Below are 18,359 nucleotides of genomic sequence, written 5' to 3'. Positions count from 1 at the left end.
TAGCCTCCCAGTTGGACCCAATGAGATAATAATTGAAAGGAGAAAGTGCTTTGTAAATTCAGTTGATTTTTCTCTCTTATCTTCAATTCTTCTGCATTCAGTAATCACATCTTGAAATCACCTAGCTTGTATTTTCTCCTTGGAACTGTGAACAATCATAATTGGCTTCATTTGAAAATCAATTTCAACATCATAGGTCATCAACTTATATTTGGTTAATTAAATTAGTGCTCGTCAGTGTTACGAAGACAGGGAACAAGCTTGGAAACCTCCCAGAGGGTTGCCATCATGTGGGAAATCAATCAGGATTTGTAAGGGCCAGGTTCTGACTTCAGTGATGAAAATGGAAAGCAGAAAGACTTTGTTTTCAGATACTTTCCTGGTAGGATTGAGTTCGTTTCAAATACTATTACATATTCATCCTAGAGAGTTTTATGGGGAAAGAGCCAAGCTTTAAAATCAGACAGACATAGATGTGGGTAACAGTTCTGCCCCCTTTGCTAGCTGGTCAAGTTACCCAACCTCTCTGAGCCTTAATTCCCTCAACAATAAAACAGGCATAATAGTAGTACTCACCTCATAAGAATGTTGTGAGGATTAAATGAGACTAGGAAACTACAGAATAGGAGTCAGAATTGGAGTTTAAATCCTGGTTCTGTCCCTTAGTAGCTGTGTATCCTTAGGGGAGCAGTTTACCTTCCCAGAACCTCAGTTTTCTCATCTGCAAAGTGAAAGTAACATCCTACAATTTATAGATTTTTGGTGACCATCCATGTGACTTGCTGTCATGCAAACAAATGGGTTAATCATGATTATGATTATGAAATCATGATTATGAAAAATTCTCTGGACATGTAAAGCAAACATGAATGGGAGGGTAAAGGGATAATGCCTGGTGATTTGATAACCGCTCTTTCTTCAACTTCAGACCCCAACTAAGTCAGTCTGCATGTTAGAAAGGTTCTCCACTTAGAAGGACAATTTCTTCCTGTGTTTTAAATATCGTATCATGTTTAATGATTCCCAAAAGAATTAGAAAATTATTCTTGGCATGAAACTTTTGATTCTAAAGTAATTGCTTATTTAATATTCACAGCTGTAGTCCTCACTAGGGACTATAAGCACATCCACATGGTTGAAATTGCTTCAGTGATATTTTGCTTTTTCTTATTCTATATTTCAAAATATTATATTGATAGGCTATGAATGCTGAATGATTTTGACAGCTGTAAATAAATAAATCATTACGCTGAAAACAATAGTATCAATACCAGCCAAATCTACTCAAATAATTGTCTTGATGGACTTCTGTTTGAAATACAAAGAATATGTCTCCATTTACAAACTGATTTGGCTGAAATGAGACCAGGAAATAAAAGTTCATTTTATTAAAATACAACACATGCAATGTAGGTTCTTATTCCATATGCCAGACAAGATGTCATATTCTTCTTTAAATTCCATTTGTATTTTATTTGATTACCTGTTTTGGCATTTTAGTAGGCAGAATAATGGCTCTGCCAAGATGTCCACATCATAATCTGTTAGGACTATGTTAGATTATATAGCAAAAGCAAATTAAGGTTGCAAATGGAATTATGATCGCTAATCACCTGACTTGAAAGTAGGGAAATTATCATGAATTATCCAAGTGAGCCCAATGTAGTCACAGGGGTCCTTAAAAGTAGAATAGAGAGGCAGAAAAGAAGGTTGGTATGATGTAATGTGAGAAGAACTCAACCTACCATTCCTGGCTCTGAAGCTGGAAGAAGGCCAAGCACCAAAGAACGTGGTCACCCTCTATAAGCCGGAAAAAGAAAGGAAATAAATTGTCCCCTAGGACCTCAGGAAAGGACACAGCCCTGCCAACACCTTAATTTTAGTACAGTAAGATCCATGTCAGACTTCTGACCTCCCAGACTATGAGATAATGATAAATGTGTTGTTTTAAACCACTAAGTTTGTGATAACTTGTTACAACAGCAATACAAACTAAAACAGGCAATTACCTCTATTCTTCATTTACTACAGCCATTTGTACATGCCTGTCTTTCATACTTGATGAACCCTTTTGATATGGCTCCATGTATTCTTCAGATTTGTACTTTGCATCCCCAAACCCAGCATAGACACACAACTTGTTTAGAAGGACTATAAACATTTGTTAACTGATTGAAAGAATGAATGACACCAAATAATCCAAGATTGAATTTTTGTCCTACTCTTTGACCTGTAGAATTCTGTAGACACAGCTAAAGGTATTCAGTCAATTTTCCCCAAACTCCATCAATTCAATAAAATAACTGTTTTTGAGATGCTTATATGGAAACAGTAAATAGGATATGTTTTGAATGAAGGAGAAAGAGTCTTAAAAAAATAAGGAAGAGTGGAGATTGTCACTCTAAGTGAAGTAAGTCAGAAAGAGAAAGAAAAAAATACCATAAATCACTTATATGTGGAATCTTAAAAAAGGACACAAATGAACTTATCTACGAAACAGAAACAGACTCACAGACATAGAGAACAAACCTATGGTTACCAGGGGGTAAAGGGGATGGGAAGGGACAAATTGGGAATTTGAAATTTGCACCTCTTTGGGATTAATGGAAATGTTAGCTATCTTGATTGTGGTAGTGGTTTCATTGGTGTATACATCTATCAAAATTTATCAAATTGTATATCTGAAATATGTGTAGTTTACTGTACAGGAATCATACCACAATAAAGGTGTTTAAAAAAAAAAACAAAGAGTGGTAATAGCTCATAGCAGCTATGAGCTCAAATTCAACAGTCAAATAGCCTTAGGTTGAATCCTGGATCCATAATGTATTTATCTTGAGGCAAGTCACTTTATCTCACTGAGCCGCAATTTTCTCATCTGTCAAATGTTGACAATATTAGGACCTACTTCATGTATTGTTGTGAGGATTTAATGAGGGAATGAATGTAAAAGAGCTTGGCATGAAATGCATGCTTAATCAACGTTAGCCATGGTGCAGTGGCAAGAATATTGATCTTTAATTCAGGAAACATGGGTTTTGGTCTTCTGCTTTATCACCAATTTGCAATATGATGTTCAGCAAATCCCTTCCTTTTCTGCCTTTCAGTTTATTCATCTGTCAGAATAGCCAGATGAGTTAAATAAGAGTTTGTCTAGCTGTAAAATTATCTGTCCTGTAGTATCTTATTATATTCTTAAGCATTACTGTCAGGGCCAAATTTCTAGAATCTGACAGAATCGAATGAGGATCTTGATGCAAATTAAAAATTGATCTCATAAAGATACGGCATATATATCTATACATCTACATATGCACAATGGAATACTATTCAGCTGTGAGAAAGATGGAAATCCTGCCATTTGTGACCACGTGGATGAACTTGGAGGGCATTATGCTAAGTGAAATAAGTCAGATAAAGACAAATACTGTGTGATATCACTTATATATGAAACCCCCCCAAAAATCCAAACTCACAGAAAGAGACTAGAATGGTGGTTACCAGGGGCTGGAGAGTGGGGAAAATGGGGAGATACTGGTCAAAGAGTATAAACTTCAAGTTAGAAGATGAATAAATTGTGGGGATCTAATACACAGTATTGTGATTATAATGAATAATACTGTACTATATACTTGAAAGTTGCTAAGAGAGTAGATCTTAAATGTTCTCACCACAAAAAAAAGAAATGATAATTATGGGATGTGATAGAAATATTATTTAACTACATGGTGGTAATTGTATTGCAATATATAAGTGTATCAAATCAACACACTGTATACTGTAAACGCACACAACGTTATATGTCAATTATCTGTCAATAAAACCCCCCAAATTAAAATCAATCTATCTTCTATGTGTAACTTCCCATTACTTTGGTCCTAACCATATCCCAAGTTCTGTGTGGAACTCAGTAGTACACTATCTTACGTGATTTCCTTGATAGTAATCACATTGGAATGTGTCAGACATCAACAATATAAGGGTCCAGGGAGTACTATTTTTGAGAGAGAAGGCAAAATCTTTCTTGAGGGGAAAAAGGCAAGATTGAAGAAAAAGCATGCTCTGTGAAGAAAAAAAAATACCATCACAACCTCTGTTTAAGTTTCCATTTTCCCCAAGGTTGTTTTCTTTTCAAGTTTGAAGAAGTTGTTTTATGTCTGGGCAGATTTGTGCTGAATAAACATTGTTCTCTCCAGAGAAGGGCCCTGTGTCAAATGGCATTGAAAAGAAATTGCCCTGCCTTTATGCTCACGCCTTTCCAAAGCTCATGCATTGCTTAAAACTCAAATATTGGTGGAAATAAATATGGAATCTAGAGGAGAGGGCACCTCAAGGCTCTTCACAGCAGCCCAGACCATTCACGACCCTCAAGGCACATCCACTGAATTGCAAGGCAGGACCCAGTCTTTGAGTCAGATGCCCAGAGAAGTTGCTAGGGGGCCTGACCTGTGCAGGGGCAATGGCCAGGTGGGTTGCCCTTCACTTCCCTAGCAACTCAGCATCTCCCTGTTAAAGAATTACCTATTGCTTCAAAGGAAGTACCTGACTTTAAGTTATATGCTAAATAAAGACGCATACTTAGAAAGGCTTCAAATGATGGCAGGAGTATTTTTAATGCAACTAGAATGTGTTTGTTTTAAAAGCAATTGAATCCTATGAATATGACCTCCTGTCTGTTTGACTCTGGTTCTCAAGAATTTTATCTTCACATAAGGAACATGAGCCACCACCATCAGTGATAGTGACTTACTAAAGGAAATTATTCTTAGTCAGGAGTAGGGAAGTGTGGGAGATGCATAACAAAATCTCTTAAGGTCAAGCCACCAATGGTTTGAAACAAATCTCTGAATGACTCTTGGAATCACTGGCTTTATTTTTTTTCTTGACCCCATCCCAGCCTTTCTACTACAGCTGGAGCACCTACAAAATACATATTCTCTGTGGACAGAGTTAATAGACAAACAGTATATGTCAGTCTGCCACTCCTGTTTTAAAAAAGGCAGAGAATATTAGAGTTTTGGTGGAGTAAATATTTACAAGAAATTAATTGTTACAGTGTTTTGTTGATGGAGGTAGTAACAGGCTGAAGTGAAAACAAGGCTTGACTTTTAATGGACAGTGATGTACTTCTTAATTTAAAACATGCCAGGGAACTCTTTCCTAAGATGTTTTTAAGTGGAGAAATCACTCATAACAATGCTGTTTGGAATCTTGAGGAAAATAACTATCTGTCTTCAGTAACGTCCCTATTTGTTGACCAACACCGGTGTGAAGACAGGTGGTCAGCGGAGGGTCCTGGGGCCAATTATGTGCCTGCTGTTTAACTGCCTCCTAAGTAATAAAGCCTATTATTTCACATTTTGAGACATCCTTTGAAAGCAACTAGCCTTAGGAAAAGAGGTTCAGATGTCTTCAGTTCATACCAAAGTTTAAATCGCAGAGAGTTCTTTGCAGCCAGATTTGATTAGAGAGAAAGAACATTGGGTGCTTAAAAGCAGGCTGGAGAAGAAACTCTTTTGAAGTAGGGTACATAAAACAAGGAAGCTTAGGGCAAAGGGGATATATTATATTTAAGACTGGTCCTGTTTGGGTTTATAAATTTGGAGGATTAAAGATGGTATTAAATAATATTTGTTATTTATTTTTCCTGGATGATCACCTAGATCAGGGGATTCTCAGCCTAGTAATTCTAGACATGACATATTTACAACATATGGGACTTTATAATCATTAAGTAGTCAGTAAAATATGTGCATCATAATTCAGAATTAGGAAGTCTATGAAGTTAATTCAGAAAAAGATGTTCCTTTCTAAGGAATACTAGTGCTTATGATGTTTCCAGAATGCAGCAATTTCTGGATTCATTTTTATCAATTTATGAAATCTTGAAACTAGTTAACTACTTTGGCTAGGCTTGACCAATCTCCCTTCATGATTACAGGAAACCATTAAAGATATTAACAAGATCCCTGGCTCTGCCTCGACTTAATGTGCTTAGTAAGGACCTCCATTTTCTTTTCCGACATGAAGACTATTCCCAAGTCTCCTTTTCCAAGATCTTCAATTCCCTCAGGACATCAGAGAACCTAAGTTTCCTGCAAGACAGTGGTTCTCAGCCTGGGGTGGTTTAGCTCCCCAGGGGCATTTGCCAATGTCCGGAGACATTTTTGGTTTTTTACAACTGGGGGAGAGGGCTACTGGAATTAGCAGGCGGAGGCCAGGGATGCTGTTAAACAACTTACGATGCACAAGACAGCCATTTACAACAGAGAATTGTCTGGCACTGAAAGTTAATATTGCTGAGTTTGAGAAATCTTGCTTTGGGGGGATTCTTCTTTTACTCAAGGTGTGCATGCCGTCTTGACCAAGATCTGGAGTTAAAAACTTGTCCATTCAGCCTCTCTTTCCTGGGATTTTGAATCTTGAAAAAAGTGACCCAAGGACAAAAAACAAGACACAACACGACAAAGCAAAGCATTTAAAAAGAAAAACACAGTTGGAATGAATTCAATCCAGTGATGAGATCAAGATGAAATTGTTGTGTAGTGCCTTTTGCCTGTGCATCTAGACTTGATCTGGTTTCTTTCCTGTATCTAAACTTAGTTCCCCAGACATCCTGTTCATCCTTGAGATACCCTTCTGATAAGTTCCCTTTTTGCTTAAATTAGTTTCTGTTCACTGTAACCTAAGAACCCTATGGGAAGCACCCACTTTTGGAGAAAGAATACTGTGGGAAAATAACTTGGAGATTGTGTTTATTTGTTCCACAGTGTCAGACACTTCCTTAATTGCTGGGTAATGTGAGACATGATTCTTATCTAGGAGCTTCCAAATCTGGTTAGGGAGACTAGATATACCCATGTAAGGTGAGGTTTACATTGTATTCAAAGCAGTGTATACCATGAACCAAATGCGGAAGGCTTTCTGGAGGGTGTAGGACTTAAACTGACTTTTGGCAGATAGATAGGACTTGGGATGATAAAAAGGAAAGGGAAGATCTTAGGCATCACAGGCATGGTAAGATCAGGCAGAACTCATTTCAGATCCCTGTTTTACAAGTCCAGAGCTCCTTGACTTTGGAAAAGTTATCTGTAGAGTGTAATATAAAATGCCTTAGAACAGTGACTAGCACAGAGCAGATTCTAAATAAATGAGAACTCTGATAGCTATTATTATTTGTCTCCAAGTTTAGGGAAAGTGTTTAAGCCAAGATGCAGAGTTTGAAATTAATGCAATGTATTAATAGGGCAGATAAGGAAAGTAACTTGGCCGAATAGTGACGAGCACAGAGCAGATTCTAAATAAATGAGAACTCTGATAGCTATTATTATTTGTCTCCAAGTTTAGGGAAAGTGTTTAAGCCAAGATGCAGAGTTTGAAATTAATGCAATGTATTAATAGGGCAGATAAGGAAAGTAACTTGGCCAAACAAAGCACAGATAAAGTAGAAGAGTAGTTAAGAAGGCCGGAAGGGTTGGTTTGTTTTTTGTTGTTGTTTTTGTTGTTGTTATTGTTTTTTAAGTCTACATTGTAGTTGCCTTTATGTTCATAGCTGACAGGTTCAGATTTTATCCTCTTATGTAGGAGACATTGGTAGATTCTATATGGTTAAATGTTGTGATGAAAATAGTGATTTTGGAATGCGACTTCAGTGCTAGTGTGTTGAATGGATTTGGACGGATCCATTTTATTGACCTTAACATACACAGTCCATAGTGGCTTCATTCATAGAAATTAGAGAGTCACTTTATGATTCTAATGGGTTCATACATTTAGTGTTCTTGCATCAAGCTGTCCTTCCTCTCCCTTCTACTTGGCTCTCTGGCAAGTCTAATTAAACAGAAATCAACAACAAAAAAGGACGATGAAACTTGTAATGACAGTTTTTAACGCTTAGTCTTATAGTCAAGTAAATTGATTTATTTAATCAAACAATTAATTCTACTGAGTTCTTATACTCGGTTCATGGAAATGGACCAATCATTTCAGTCAAACCAATTGATCTGTTTCTGCAGGTGGATACAACTTTTCCCTTTAATAGAAAAAAAAAAACTTTCCATTCTTCTCTGGAAAGTTAGTGTCGAACATATAAAACCTAGCTTTAGGAAGAAGCAGGCAGTAACAGTAGTAGCTTCACTAGCACATTAAGACTAATGTCATGGCATACTCAGTAGAGTAATTATATTTAAGGATAATTAAACATAAGCAGCTACAGAGGGAAATGCAAGGGAGGAATTGTGGACTAAAATGTTAGTACCAAACTGCATCCCGAGCTCCCATTCTTTCAATCAAAGCATGAAGCTGGAGCAGCAAATTCAAAGACTAGCTCAGACCCCAATTAGTCCCTCTAGAGGTCCATGATAACTTTTCTTATAAAATTGTAAATCTCCACTGTGTTGTTCATGGGGTCTGGTATCGACAGTTCTCCCCTTCATTTCCCAAACAGTAACTGTGCATTTTAGATGAGATTTAAAAAAAAAGGAAGAAGAAGAAAGAAATGAGCTCATGGCAGCATGTGCTCTAGCTAATCTGCAAATGCTATAATTATGCTGGGCGCTGATAGATTTGTCTATGGGCTGGTGGTCAGGATCCAGATGAACTGCTGCAGTTGCTGCTTTATCATCACAAATGTTCTGCACTTCTTAGCAATTCCCAGACCTAGACACGATATTGGAATTTAATGAGGCTCCAAGCCCATACATCCCACTGAGATGTGTTAGGATCTAAAGTGCAAGTTTAGATCCTCTTTCATTCATGGCTTTGGGAGAAAAAAATGTATGTGCATGGAATGTCCTACAGAAATCATGTTTCAGCTGGCTGTTTGCCACAAAGCCACTCCCACTGGCTTGGCAACCTTAGCATAGTTAATTAGGGTGTAGTCAAAGACACTAAAACCATTGATTCAGTACTGATCGTTTTTTACCCATTTCCTGCCTACAGCTTATATCTGTCTTCCTATCCATTCTGCCTATGGGGGCTTTTGGTCACAAGGGGGCACCAAATGAGACAATGTACGCTTCATTTAAGCTTCATCTCTAAGGTGGCCATAATTGTAACCATCTTCCTTACCTTCCAAGGTCATTGTGTAGATCACATGAACTAATGTATCTAAAAGCACTTTGACAATTATGAACCACCTGTAAATGTAAGGCACTTAAAATTATCAACACTAATAAATATCACTTCAGTAATTGACATTTAACAATAATAAAATTAGAGTAAATATATCCATTATCCATGGCAGGAGATAAGGATGGGGGGCAACAATGTCTCCAAATTCATATCCTGATGAAAGTAGGACAAGATATTTCTCTTTGAGCATTATAAACATTACTTACAGTTACTTCCCGCCCATCACATCCCAATTGGAGGCAGGACATATTTGAAAATAAGACTAAGAACAGTTTCCAGAAATCTAAGTGTCTGTAATATCGATGTGTAAGGCAAATTGACAATGGTTCTACAAAGTAACCAAAATGATTATTTTATAAATAAAATGTAGGTGGCTGGACTTTAATTAATTAAAATTAAATAATAAAATTATTCATGTTTTGAGTACACAATATATGCATGTTATTCAAAATGTATAAAAGGTATACAGTGAAAATGGAATCTTCCTCTGCCTGTCCATACCACCCTTCTCCCACCTCACACTCTACTATTCCTCAGCCACGCAGTTTCTCTCCTTAGAGGAAATCGCTGTTACGAGTTTCACATGTATTAATTCAGAATTATGCCGTACTTATACAAACAAGTTTATATATACATGTGTGCGCACAAACACACACACACACACATATATATTCTACACAAAGGATAGTATACTGTGCACTCTGTTTGTAACATTACTTTGCATTGAATACTCTATCTTGGAGATATTTTTATAATAGATACACAGGTTTGCCTAATTCTTTTAAACTGTGCGTTGTAATACATCATTATATGGAAGTAACATAGTATTATTTAACCAGTCTCCTACTGATAGATAATTTGGTTGTTTTCAGTATTTTGCTATTACAAACAATAGCAAACAATAAAATTGACCCGTGACTGGGTTTTGAATACAAATATTTAAATTTTGTTTAAAATATATCCTTTATATTTCACATGATATTTAAATGTAAGATTAAGAGTAACTGAAATATTGAGGAAATGGAGACTACAGATATTGTATTTGTATGTTTGGCTGTATTTTGCCAAAATCAACTTAGAAAAATGTATTTTTCAATTCCATAAAAACAAGATGTCTTGCAGGCCATCAATAAAGATTTGTTGGAAAAATGAGAACAATTCACGAAAAATTTTCCCTTAGCAGTTTGGATATCAGGAAGATTAAGCTAATGTTATGTAAAGCTCTTTCCTGGTTCATTTGTTTGTTATGAAAAATTATTTTGGGAATCTTGCCAAATTTGTATATTTCCCTAATCTTACCTATCTTATGATTAACTTAAGTTTCTCTCTTCCTCTAAATATCTTTGCAATATGAAATGAACTTCTCTCGTGTTGTCAGGGAGTTCCTAAGCCAATCAATTAACAATGGTTTAATGATTATCTCTAATTACCCAGCTCTATTCTTTGTCTCTTGTGAATTACAAAGAAGAATAAAACATTTCCCCTTAATAGGTAAGAGTCCAGTTGGATAGTTGACTACTATATATGAAATAGATAAGCAGCAAGGTCTTACTGTATAGCACAGGGGACTATATTCAATAGCTTGTAATAGCCTATAATGAAAAAGAGTATAAAAAGGAATATATATATATGTAACTGAATCACTATGCTGTACACCAGAAATCAACACAACATCGTAAACCAACTATATTTCAATAAAAAAAATACGGGAACAATTAAAAAGAACTCAGGATATAAATAATAGCTTGATATAAGATTTGGCATGAAGCATTTTGTATTTGTGCCAAGTCCTCACACTTCTTTTTTCTGAAGGCCTCTTAAGTTTGCCTCCTTTTAAAAAAAAACTTTCCCCAGACTTTACCACTCTGACTCCTCATCCTCTCACTGCAGCATTGTTACCTCATACTCTTAGCTGGTTTTGTTCTTTTCCAGCCCATTCTACATTCTATGTATCAAGCCAATCATCTTTAGACAGTACTTCCCTTGAGTCTTTTGTTACTGTTGTTCCAAAAGTCTACAATGGCCTTCTGGTCTACTACATCGTGTCCAAATTCCTCTGCATGTTTCTCAGGATCTTCCAGAATCAAGCTCTGTCCTATCTATCTCCTGTTATTTCCAATCACTCCACATCATGACTGACTTGCTTTTACCCCACCCACCCAATTCCTTCTTACCAGATTATTCTACTCTAGTTACAGTATGCTTGCTAAGTTCTACCTGTGTTTCTCAATTTGTGTTATTAGTTTTTCCTGCCATTCTTCTTCCTTATTCTACCACTCCAAATGTTCTCCATTCCTTAAAGTCTGTGTGGAGACCCATATCCTTCAGAAACTTTCCCCAACCCTGCCAGCAAATACTGACCTCTCCTTTCTCCATTCCTTTACCATATATAGCCTTATAACTCAAATGCTACATTTTTTTTACTAGACTGTTTTCTTTGTTCTATTATCTCTTTATTTTGATGTGCTGATTCTGTGTTCATATTCCTAGAATGTAAATTGCAGGCAAAGATAAAAACTTTACTTTCTTCTCCCTTAATACTTAGCACAAGATTTAGTGGACAGAAGATGTTCAATCAGTTTTTTTGATCAATTATGCTACTAAATGTACCAGTGTTTTATCATATTGTTTTAGAGGTTGAGGTGGGGAATGAGGTATGATTCAGAGGTGCAGAAGGTTCAACCCACTGGCAGTTTCATTAAGAATATTTAGTACCACAAAGTAGGAATGAAGATTTAACATTTATATGATTATACTTTTAAAATCTATATTTCTTCACACTCACAAGCTTATACAACAACTCAAAATAGACCATTTGTTTGATCTTGTTGGCAAGTGTAGCTGTCAAAATGACCTATTTACAGTGAATTAATGCTGCTCTAAATGTGCTGGAGAATGGATATTGTATGGGTATAGTAACTACTCAAGTAGGAACACTGTCTAATAAACGTTTACACAGTATCAAGTCTACAAACGTTAAATATCATACACCGTAGAATCTTTCTCATCCTGTAATTTAATCTCAATTTTTCTATTACCTTTTTTCATTTTCTCTTCTAGCTTTACTCACAGACAAGCCTCCCAAGCCATTGTTCCCCATGGAGAATCAGCCAAGTGTTATAGATGTCCAGCTGGGTAAGTCTCCTTCCAGGAATAATAGATCCTAAACTTACTCTCTGTTAGCAGATGGGAAAAATTGCATGAACCAGGAAAGGTTTATTGCTACTGTTATTACATGCAAATCAATTTGTGCCTGCTCATTTATAACCTTGGAGTTTAGTGCAATAGCAGTTTAAGGAAATGAATTTGTATTGCATCAAGGAATGGTAATACTAATTGGTTACACTGGGTATGAAGTGTGCTGTAGGACAGAGCTTTTTAAGTCTGTGATTGATAGGTTCATAGGTGTCATGCATTGGTGATTGGTACAGAAAACTTCCCATGCTTGTCAGCCCCAAATTTGTATTTAGAGAGCATTAACTCATGCTGAACAAGCACTTTTTAAAATAAAATAGCCCCTCAGTACAGCCTTCAAAATGATTTGGTAATATGACTTCCAATGGCACAACCCAGGGCTATTTAAAACTTGTTTTTAGGTTGAGATCCTGAATATTTATGAATCATATGGTGTTGGAAAAAGTAAGTTGATTTATGGGTGCTCTTGTCTTTTTACAGACTCAAATAAGGACACGAGGTTTTGAGCCTCCTTTTTGAGTCTCCTACCACTAAATTTATATTTCAAGAACTGTAAGCTTGAAACTCAGAGGCCTGCTAGTGTCTCTTTCAAACCATGGCCTTTAATACCTGTGATCTTTAGTCTATCTTAGGTTTTATTCTATTCTTCAATTCTAATAATTTCTTCAGTTCTAAACAAGAGAACTGAGTAAATATGCTAGAAATGTATTTGACTTACTTGGGGCATATGACTTATTGAAGTGTGTGACCATAGTGATACGTACCAATTATATAGCGAGGGAAGATGAATTGGCATCAATATTTCACTAACTTTGGTAGTTTTTGACTCAACTTTTGATCTTTTCAATCCACCTTGGATTGTTAGAGGCTTATTTCTGTCTTGAAAATAGGTGAGGGAAAATTACATTCCTAAGAGCTTGGTCATTTTTCTAAAATGAAATATAGCACGTTATATTTAATGCAGCCTAGCAGTTTGAGGACCAGAGTTAAGTATTTTAAAACAAAAAGAAGAGAAAATAATAAACATGTTGTCAGGAGTGGGCTATGGAAATGGTGAATATTTTGTAGATAATGTTGAACTATTAGACTCTGGCTCTCCCCCCACGCCTTGTATATTATTATGCAGAGTCATCACATTTTGTTAAAACCAAATCTAGATGTGCTGACACTCCCTCAGTAAGTTTTACTTACATCTTTCCATTCACACTGATATAAAAATACTTCAAGGGTACTCTGTGGTTTGCCAGGGGTTACATGAAGCCGTAAGATAATCTCGTATCATTTGTTTTCATGGAGATTCAGGTGGATAAGTTATTTTTATATGAAAACATAAATTGAGAAGTAGAAAGCAAAATTCACACAACTATTTCAAATAAAACAGAACTAACTTTTGTGTTTGTATCCCCTGGGTGGATATGTCTTCATTCTCCTCTGTCATTAAGAAAACTTCAGCAGAAGAGTTTGAGGAATATTGTTCTAAAGCAAGGAGGGAGACCCTTGTAGGGAGTAAAATTCATTCAGGTTCACTGGGTGTCACACTTGTGTGTGCTATTCAGGAAATCTCTGAGATGTGTGCTTTGTATAAATATATATTCCAACATAGGTATATATGCCAAAATAACTCACCAGCATTACCCTGTAAAATTACTAAAGCAATTTGCTTCCAATTTACATTAGATGCAAAGCTGAACTTTTCAGTTTTTAGTTTGTTACACAATTTGGAAACAACTTTATTGACAGAAAGATGGAGACCTGCCCATTTTTCATTCTAGAAAGGCTGTTTCTCCAAGATGCTAAATCAACCGTGTAATTCAGAGAAAGAAAAACAAAATCAGTTAAATAAGATCTTTAGCATTTCAAGGAGCACATGGCTGGTTAATTTTAAGTGATTTTAACTTTTCCACAGATTTATTTAGTTCGTTTATTCACAACTGGAAATCATTTTGTAATTTACTCTTATGCCTCAATACTAAAGTGATGTTAGGAGCACGATAAATGTCAGAGAATTCTTTAGTGTTGATGGGGGCTCTGCAGTCAGAATGATGAAGGTTTAGAAACCCCAGGCATAAAAAAGAGCTAGAGACAGATAACTGGCGTGATTGGACATCTCTGTCTATATCTTGAAAACATTCAGAATTCAATCAGGTCATGAAAACTTCTGGAAATTGTTTTCGTTCATTTTTAAAAGTTTATAAAGCACATGTAGCTTTAGACATCCTTAAACTAGAACTAAAACCAGAACTACCAAAAAATACAACAATCCAAGCCAAATGACTAAGTACATTACCAAGTTCAGTTTTCCCAAATCTCAATATTTAAAAATCTGAGACAACATTGTAGTAGATTAAAGTTAGCCACAGTTTTTTTTTTTCCTATTCGTACCATTTAAACATAGTTCCTCATTCCCCTCCTCTTGAAACTGGACTGGCGTTAGGGATGTATTTGACCAATAGAGTACTGCAGAAATGATATTCTGAGATATTAGAGGCTGTGTCAAAAGATATCTTGTAACATCTCTTCATGTCTCTTGGTCTGGTCTGAAACTACCATGCTTTGAGAAACTCAAGCTGCATGTAGAGGCCCTAGAGGATGAGACTTCATGTGGAGGAAGAGAGGCCAATAAAGCAGCCAGGCACCGGACACGTGAATATAGAAGCCATGTTGGAAGTGGACCCTCCAGCCCCAGCTGCCCTGGCTTATGTATGCCATGTAGGTCAGAGGCAAACCATTGAGCTGAACTCTTCTCAGATTTCTGACCCAAAAATTCATAAGCAAAGTAAAATGGTTGTCATTAGGCACAAAGCTAGGTGTTTGTTAAACAATAGATACCCAGAACAAACATTAATTTTCCCTAGAACATCTTTAACTCCATTTTCCTCATGAATAAGAATCCCACGCAGGCATTGTATGCAAAATTAGAAATATTGTAAGAAATATTTGTGTACAAGCTTCAAGGTAGTTTTAGAAAACATGGTCTGGAATAATTATTTATGTATTTGTTTAAGAATTACACTCAGGTCTCAGTTCTGCATATTTGTAAAGGCAATCCAGTAAATTAAACATTTTAGTATACATTTTAGTGCATGGAGCCGGCATCAGTACAGATGTTTTGTTGTGTCTCTAGAGGAAAATAAACATCTTGACTTTCTGCTATAGTGTAATCCATTAGTCATCCACAAGATTCTGGAAATTTACATACTTTTTGCTGACATAGTGATGACAGTTTGGTTGTTGCTAAATTGTGTTCACATTGTAATGCTGAAAGAAGATTAATCTTAACCAAATAACTATATATTTTGAGATGTTAAACATGTTCTTAACGAAATAGTATTAAAACTATTGCTCTCACAAAGTAAGCCTATTCAGCTAAAGCTGCCTGTGGTAATGTGTAAAATATAAAGATAAAAGTAATGTACCAAACACTCACACAAATCTAATTTGGTCTTGTATCTGCCATTTCTTTTCTCCCTCTGGAGGTAAATTTAGATTTAAATTTGGTGAATAAACCTTTGCTATACCAGGGCTAATTATGATTTTGGCAGTTGAAAAGGAATATATTTTCAATAATTTTTATAAGAAAAATAACACTGCATCACATTATATTAATTTATATTGTACTTTAACACCAAATTATTAAACCATCATAATGACATATGCCCCACTTGAAATGTGTTGATGCAAGGTAGACCGCTTCTTTTGGACACTGCTTTTTTAAGGAACCCAAATGCATGCTTTGCAAACTGTAGCAGACTTCTAGAAACATTGAAACAGCCATGAACAAACATGGGTGAAAAGATTTTGAGATCTGACATTTAATTTCAATTAAAGGTGAATTTGAAAATATGCCCTGTTCTTCTCATTGATGATGTAAACTATTTTTCCTGGAGGTTTCCTAAGACTTAAATTACCAGTCAGTGTTGTGCAGAAAATAAACACCATTTACTTCTCTTTTTGTGTCAAAGAGTCAAAAAGAAAGCCTGGGTGCCTAAATCATATAAGAAAAACTCAAACCAGTGAAATAGTCCAAGCTAATTGAATACCAGATGAATCTGACCCGGTATGAAAGATTCTCTTCATTTCCCTTCTCTTCTCATTCAGAATTTATTTTATTTTTACAGGCTGTTTAAATTCATATTTCATGACTGTGTTAGGTGCTACTGGCTCAAAGTTTCTCTGTGTATATAAGGTGTGTTAATCTTCGTCAGAAATCGATTTCACCTGCATGTCAGTTTCTACTGAAAATTATATTCAGTCCCCCAAGAGACTACTGTAAAAGACTATAAGAGAATAAGGCAAAATATAATATTTAATGCAAAACTCAGGACCACAACACAAAAATAAATAACTAATTTAACCCTGAATTAGGAAATTAGATGTGCAACCAAATCTATCATTTTTTAAACTCAATTTACCTAAAAACATTTTTTGACTTCTTAGTGGATGACAAACACTGTGTTAGCTCTTGGGGATATAGGAGTGAATAAAATGAGGTCCTTGTCCTTAAGATGTTTCTCAGTCTAGTGGGGAAGACAGATGTGTAAGCAGAATTATAATGTAATATGATAGCTGCCAAAACAGAGATGAGAAAAGGGAGAGTGACTTTTTCGTGGCAAGACCTCATAAATTAACAGTTCTGCAGTCTTTGACTTTAACTTAATGTAATGACAAATTTGTATAACTTCAATTCAAATGCTAAATTTATTTGAAAACAATTTAAAATTGCCAAAGATAAAACCTTTGGAAATAATAAATTGTCCACCATTTCTTCAATATGGCAAATACTAAAAATGGCAACTTATGATATCCCCAAGTCTCCTCAGTTTAGCAAAATTAAGCCAAGTCTTTCTAGTTGTCATAGAACAAATAAACCAAAGCAAGTCACCAACTGAGTTAAAATGTCAAGCCGTAATTAATACCAATACGAATAGCAATACATGATCATTTCATTAGCTCGGATCATGTCTTAGTATATGCGTCGAGTGTATAATGGCCATAGCAGGGGATTTAATTTTTTTTGCTTTTGTGTGCTCCTCCTATGCTTTTAGCTTCAAATAACTCCTTGAAAATCGTCATTTGATCTTGAAAAAGTAAAGACTTTGGAGAGGAAGAAGAAGGGTATCCTGAGTTCACTCAGCATTCTTGGCACATGTAATTGGAGCTAGTTCATGGCAGCATTCACTGTCCCTTGTAGATATTCTAGGGTTAGTGAGCTGTTTCCAAAAGATCTATTTTTTGCAGCATAACATGTACAAACTTAGCATGGACTACCCCAAACTGCAAACCATTCTATTGCCCAGATTGTACAACATGTGTATTAGGTACAACTTTGGAAATTATGGGCTAAGCCTTTTCCCTAAGAGTTGGTTACCATATTAATGCTTGAAACTGTGACTGGTTTACTTACTTCGTGTAAGTTTATATAATTTAGTCATACTTGCTTTGAGACTCTTGAAAATGAAAAGAAAAAGTTTACATTTTACTAATGATTTATCTGTAATGTAACAAGTTTATTATGAATATCTTAGGAACAACATGATTGTAGACCAGAACTCTACCCCATATATTGCTATTTTGGGGGCACTGATGAAATTTATGTCTCATTGGGATATTAATATAAGCTTGAAGGTGTTTCATCACACTTTCATTAATGCCAATACCATGATTTTACACATATCAAAACAAAATTATTTGAGAGTTTACTATTTATAGCCGCTACAATGGGCATTTGTGCATACACTCTCTTATTTATTCCTCATAAGAGCCCAAAGTAGTCGTAGGTATTATTGAACCATTTTGCATGTGAGGAAACTCGGCCTCATACAGATGAAATAACTTTTCTGAGGCTACATATTTAATAAGTGGTAAAAATGGGATTTCAATCAGATTTGTCTTGACTCCAAAGTTATTGTTATTTTTATTATGGCATACTGAGTATGATAATTTATCTAGGCCCAAAATTATATCGTCAAAAAAGCTACTAGGCTACTAGAGACATTTTAATAATAACAACAGCAACAATAATAGTAACTATA

General features: G+C 35.7%; 1 protein-coding gene across 1 annotated transcript in view; it reads left to right on the top strand.

Moving 5' to 3' along the window:
- Positions 1 to 18,359, top strand: part of IL1RAPL2 (interleukin 1 receptor accessory protein like 2) — an 809,106-nt gene that overhangs the window by 560,849 nt on the left and 229,898 nt on the right. The window contains exon 5 of the mRNA XM_032475705.1: positions 12,193 to 12,267. Within this exon, the coding sequence (XP_032331596.1) occupies positions 12,193 to 12,267 (75 nt within the window). The remainder of the gene's footprint in view (positions 1 to 12,192; positions 12,268 to 18,359) is intronic.

The sequence above is a fragment of the Camelus ferus genome, chromosome X, assembly GCF_009834535.1.
Source record: "Camelus ferus isolate YT-003-E chromosome X, BCGSAC_Cfer_1.0, whole genome shotgun sequence".
NCBI classification, from domain to species: Eukaryota; Metazoa; Chordata; class Mammalia; order Artiodactyla; family Camelidae; genus Camelus; species Camelus ferus.
The sequence above is the reverse complement of the archived record's forward strand: the minus strand, read 5'-3'. Positions and strand labels throughout refer to the sequence as shown.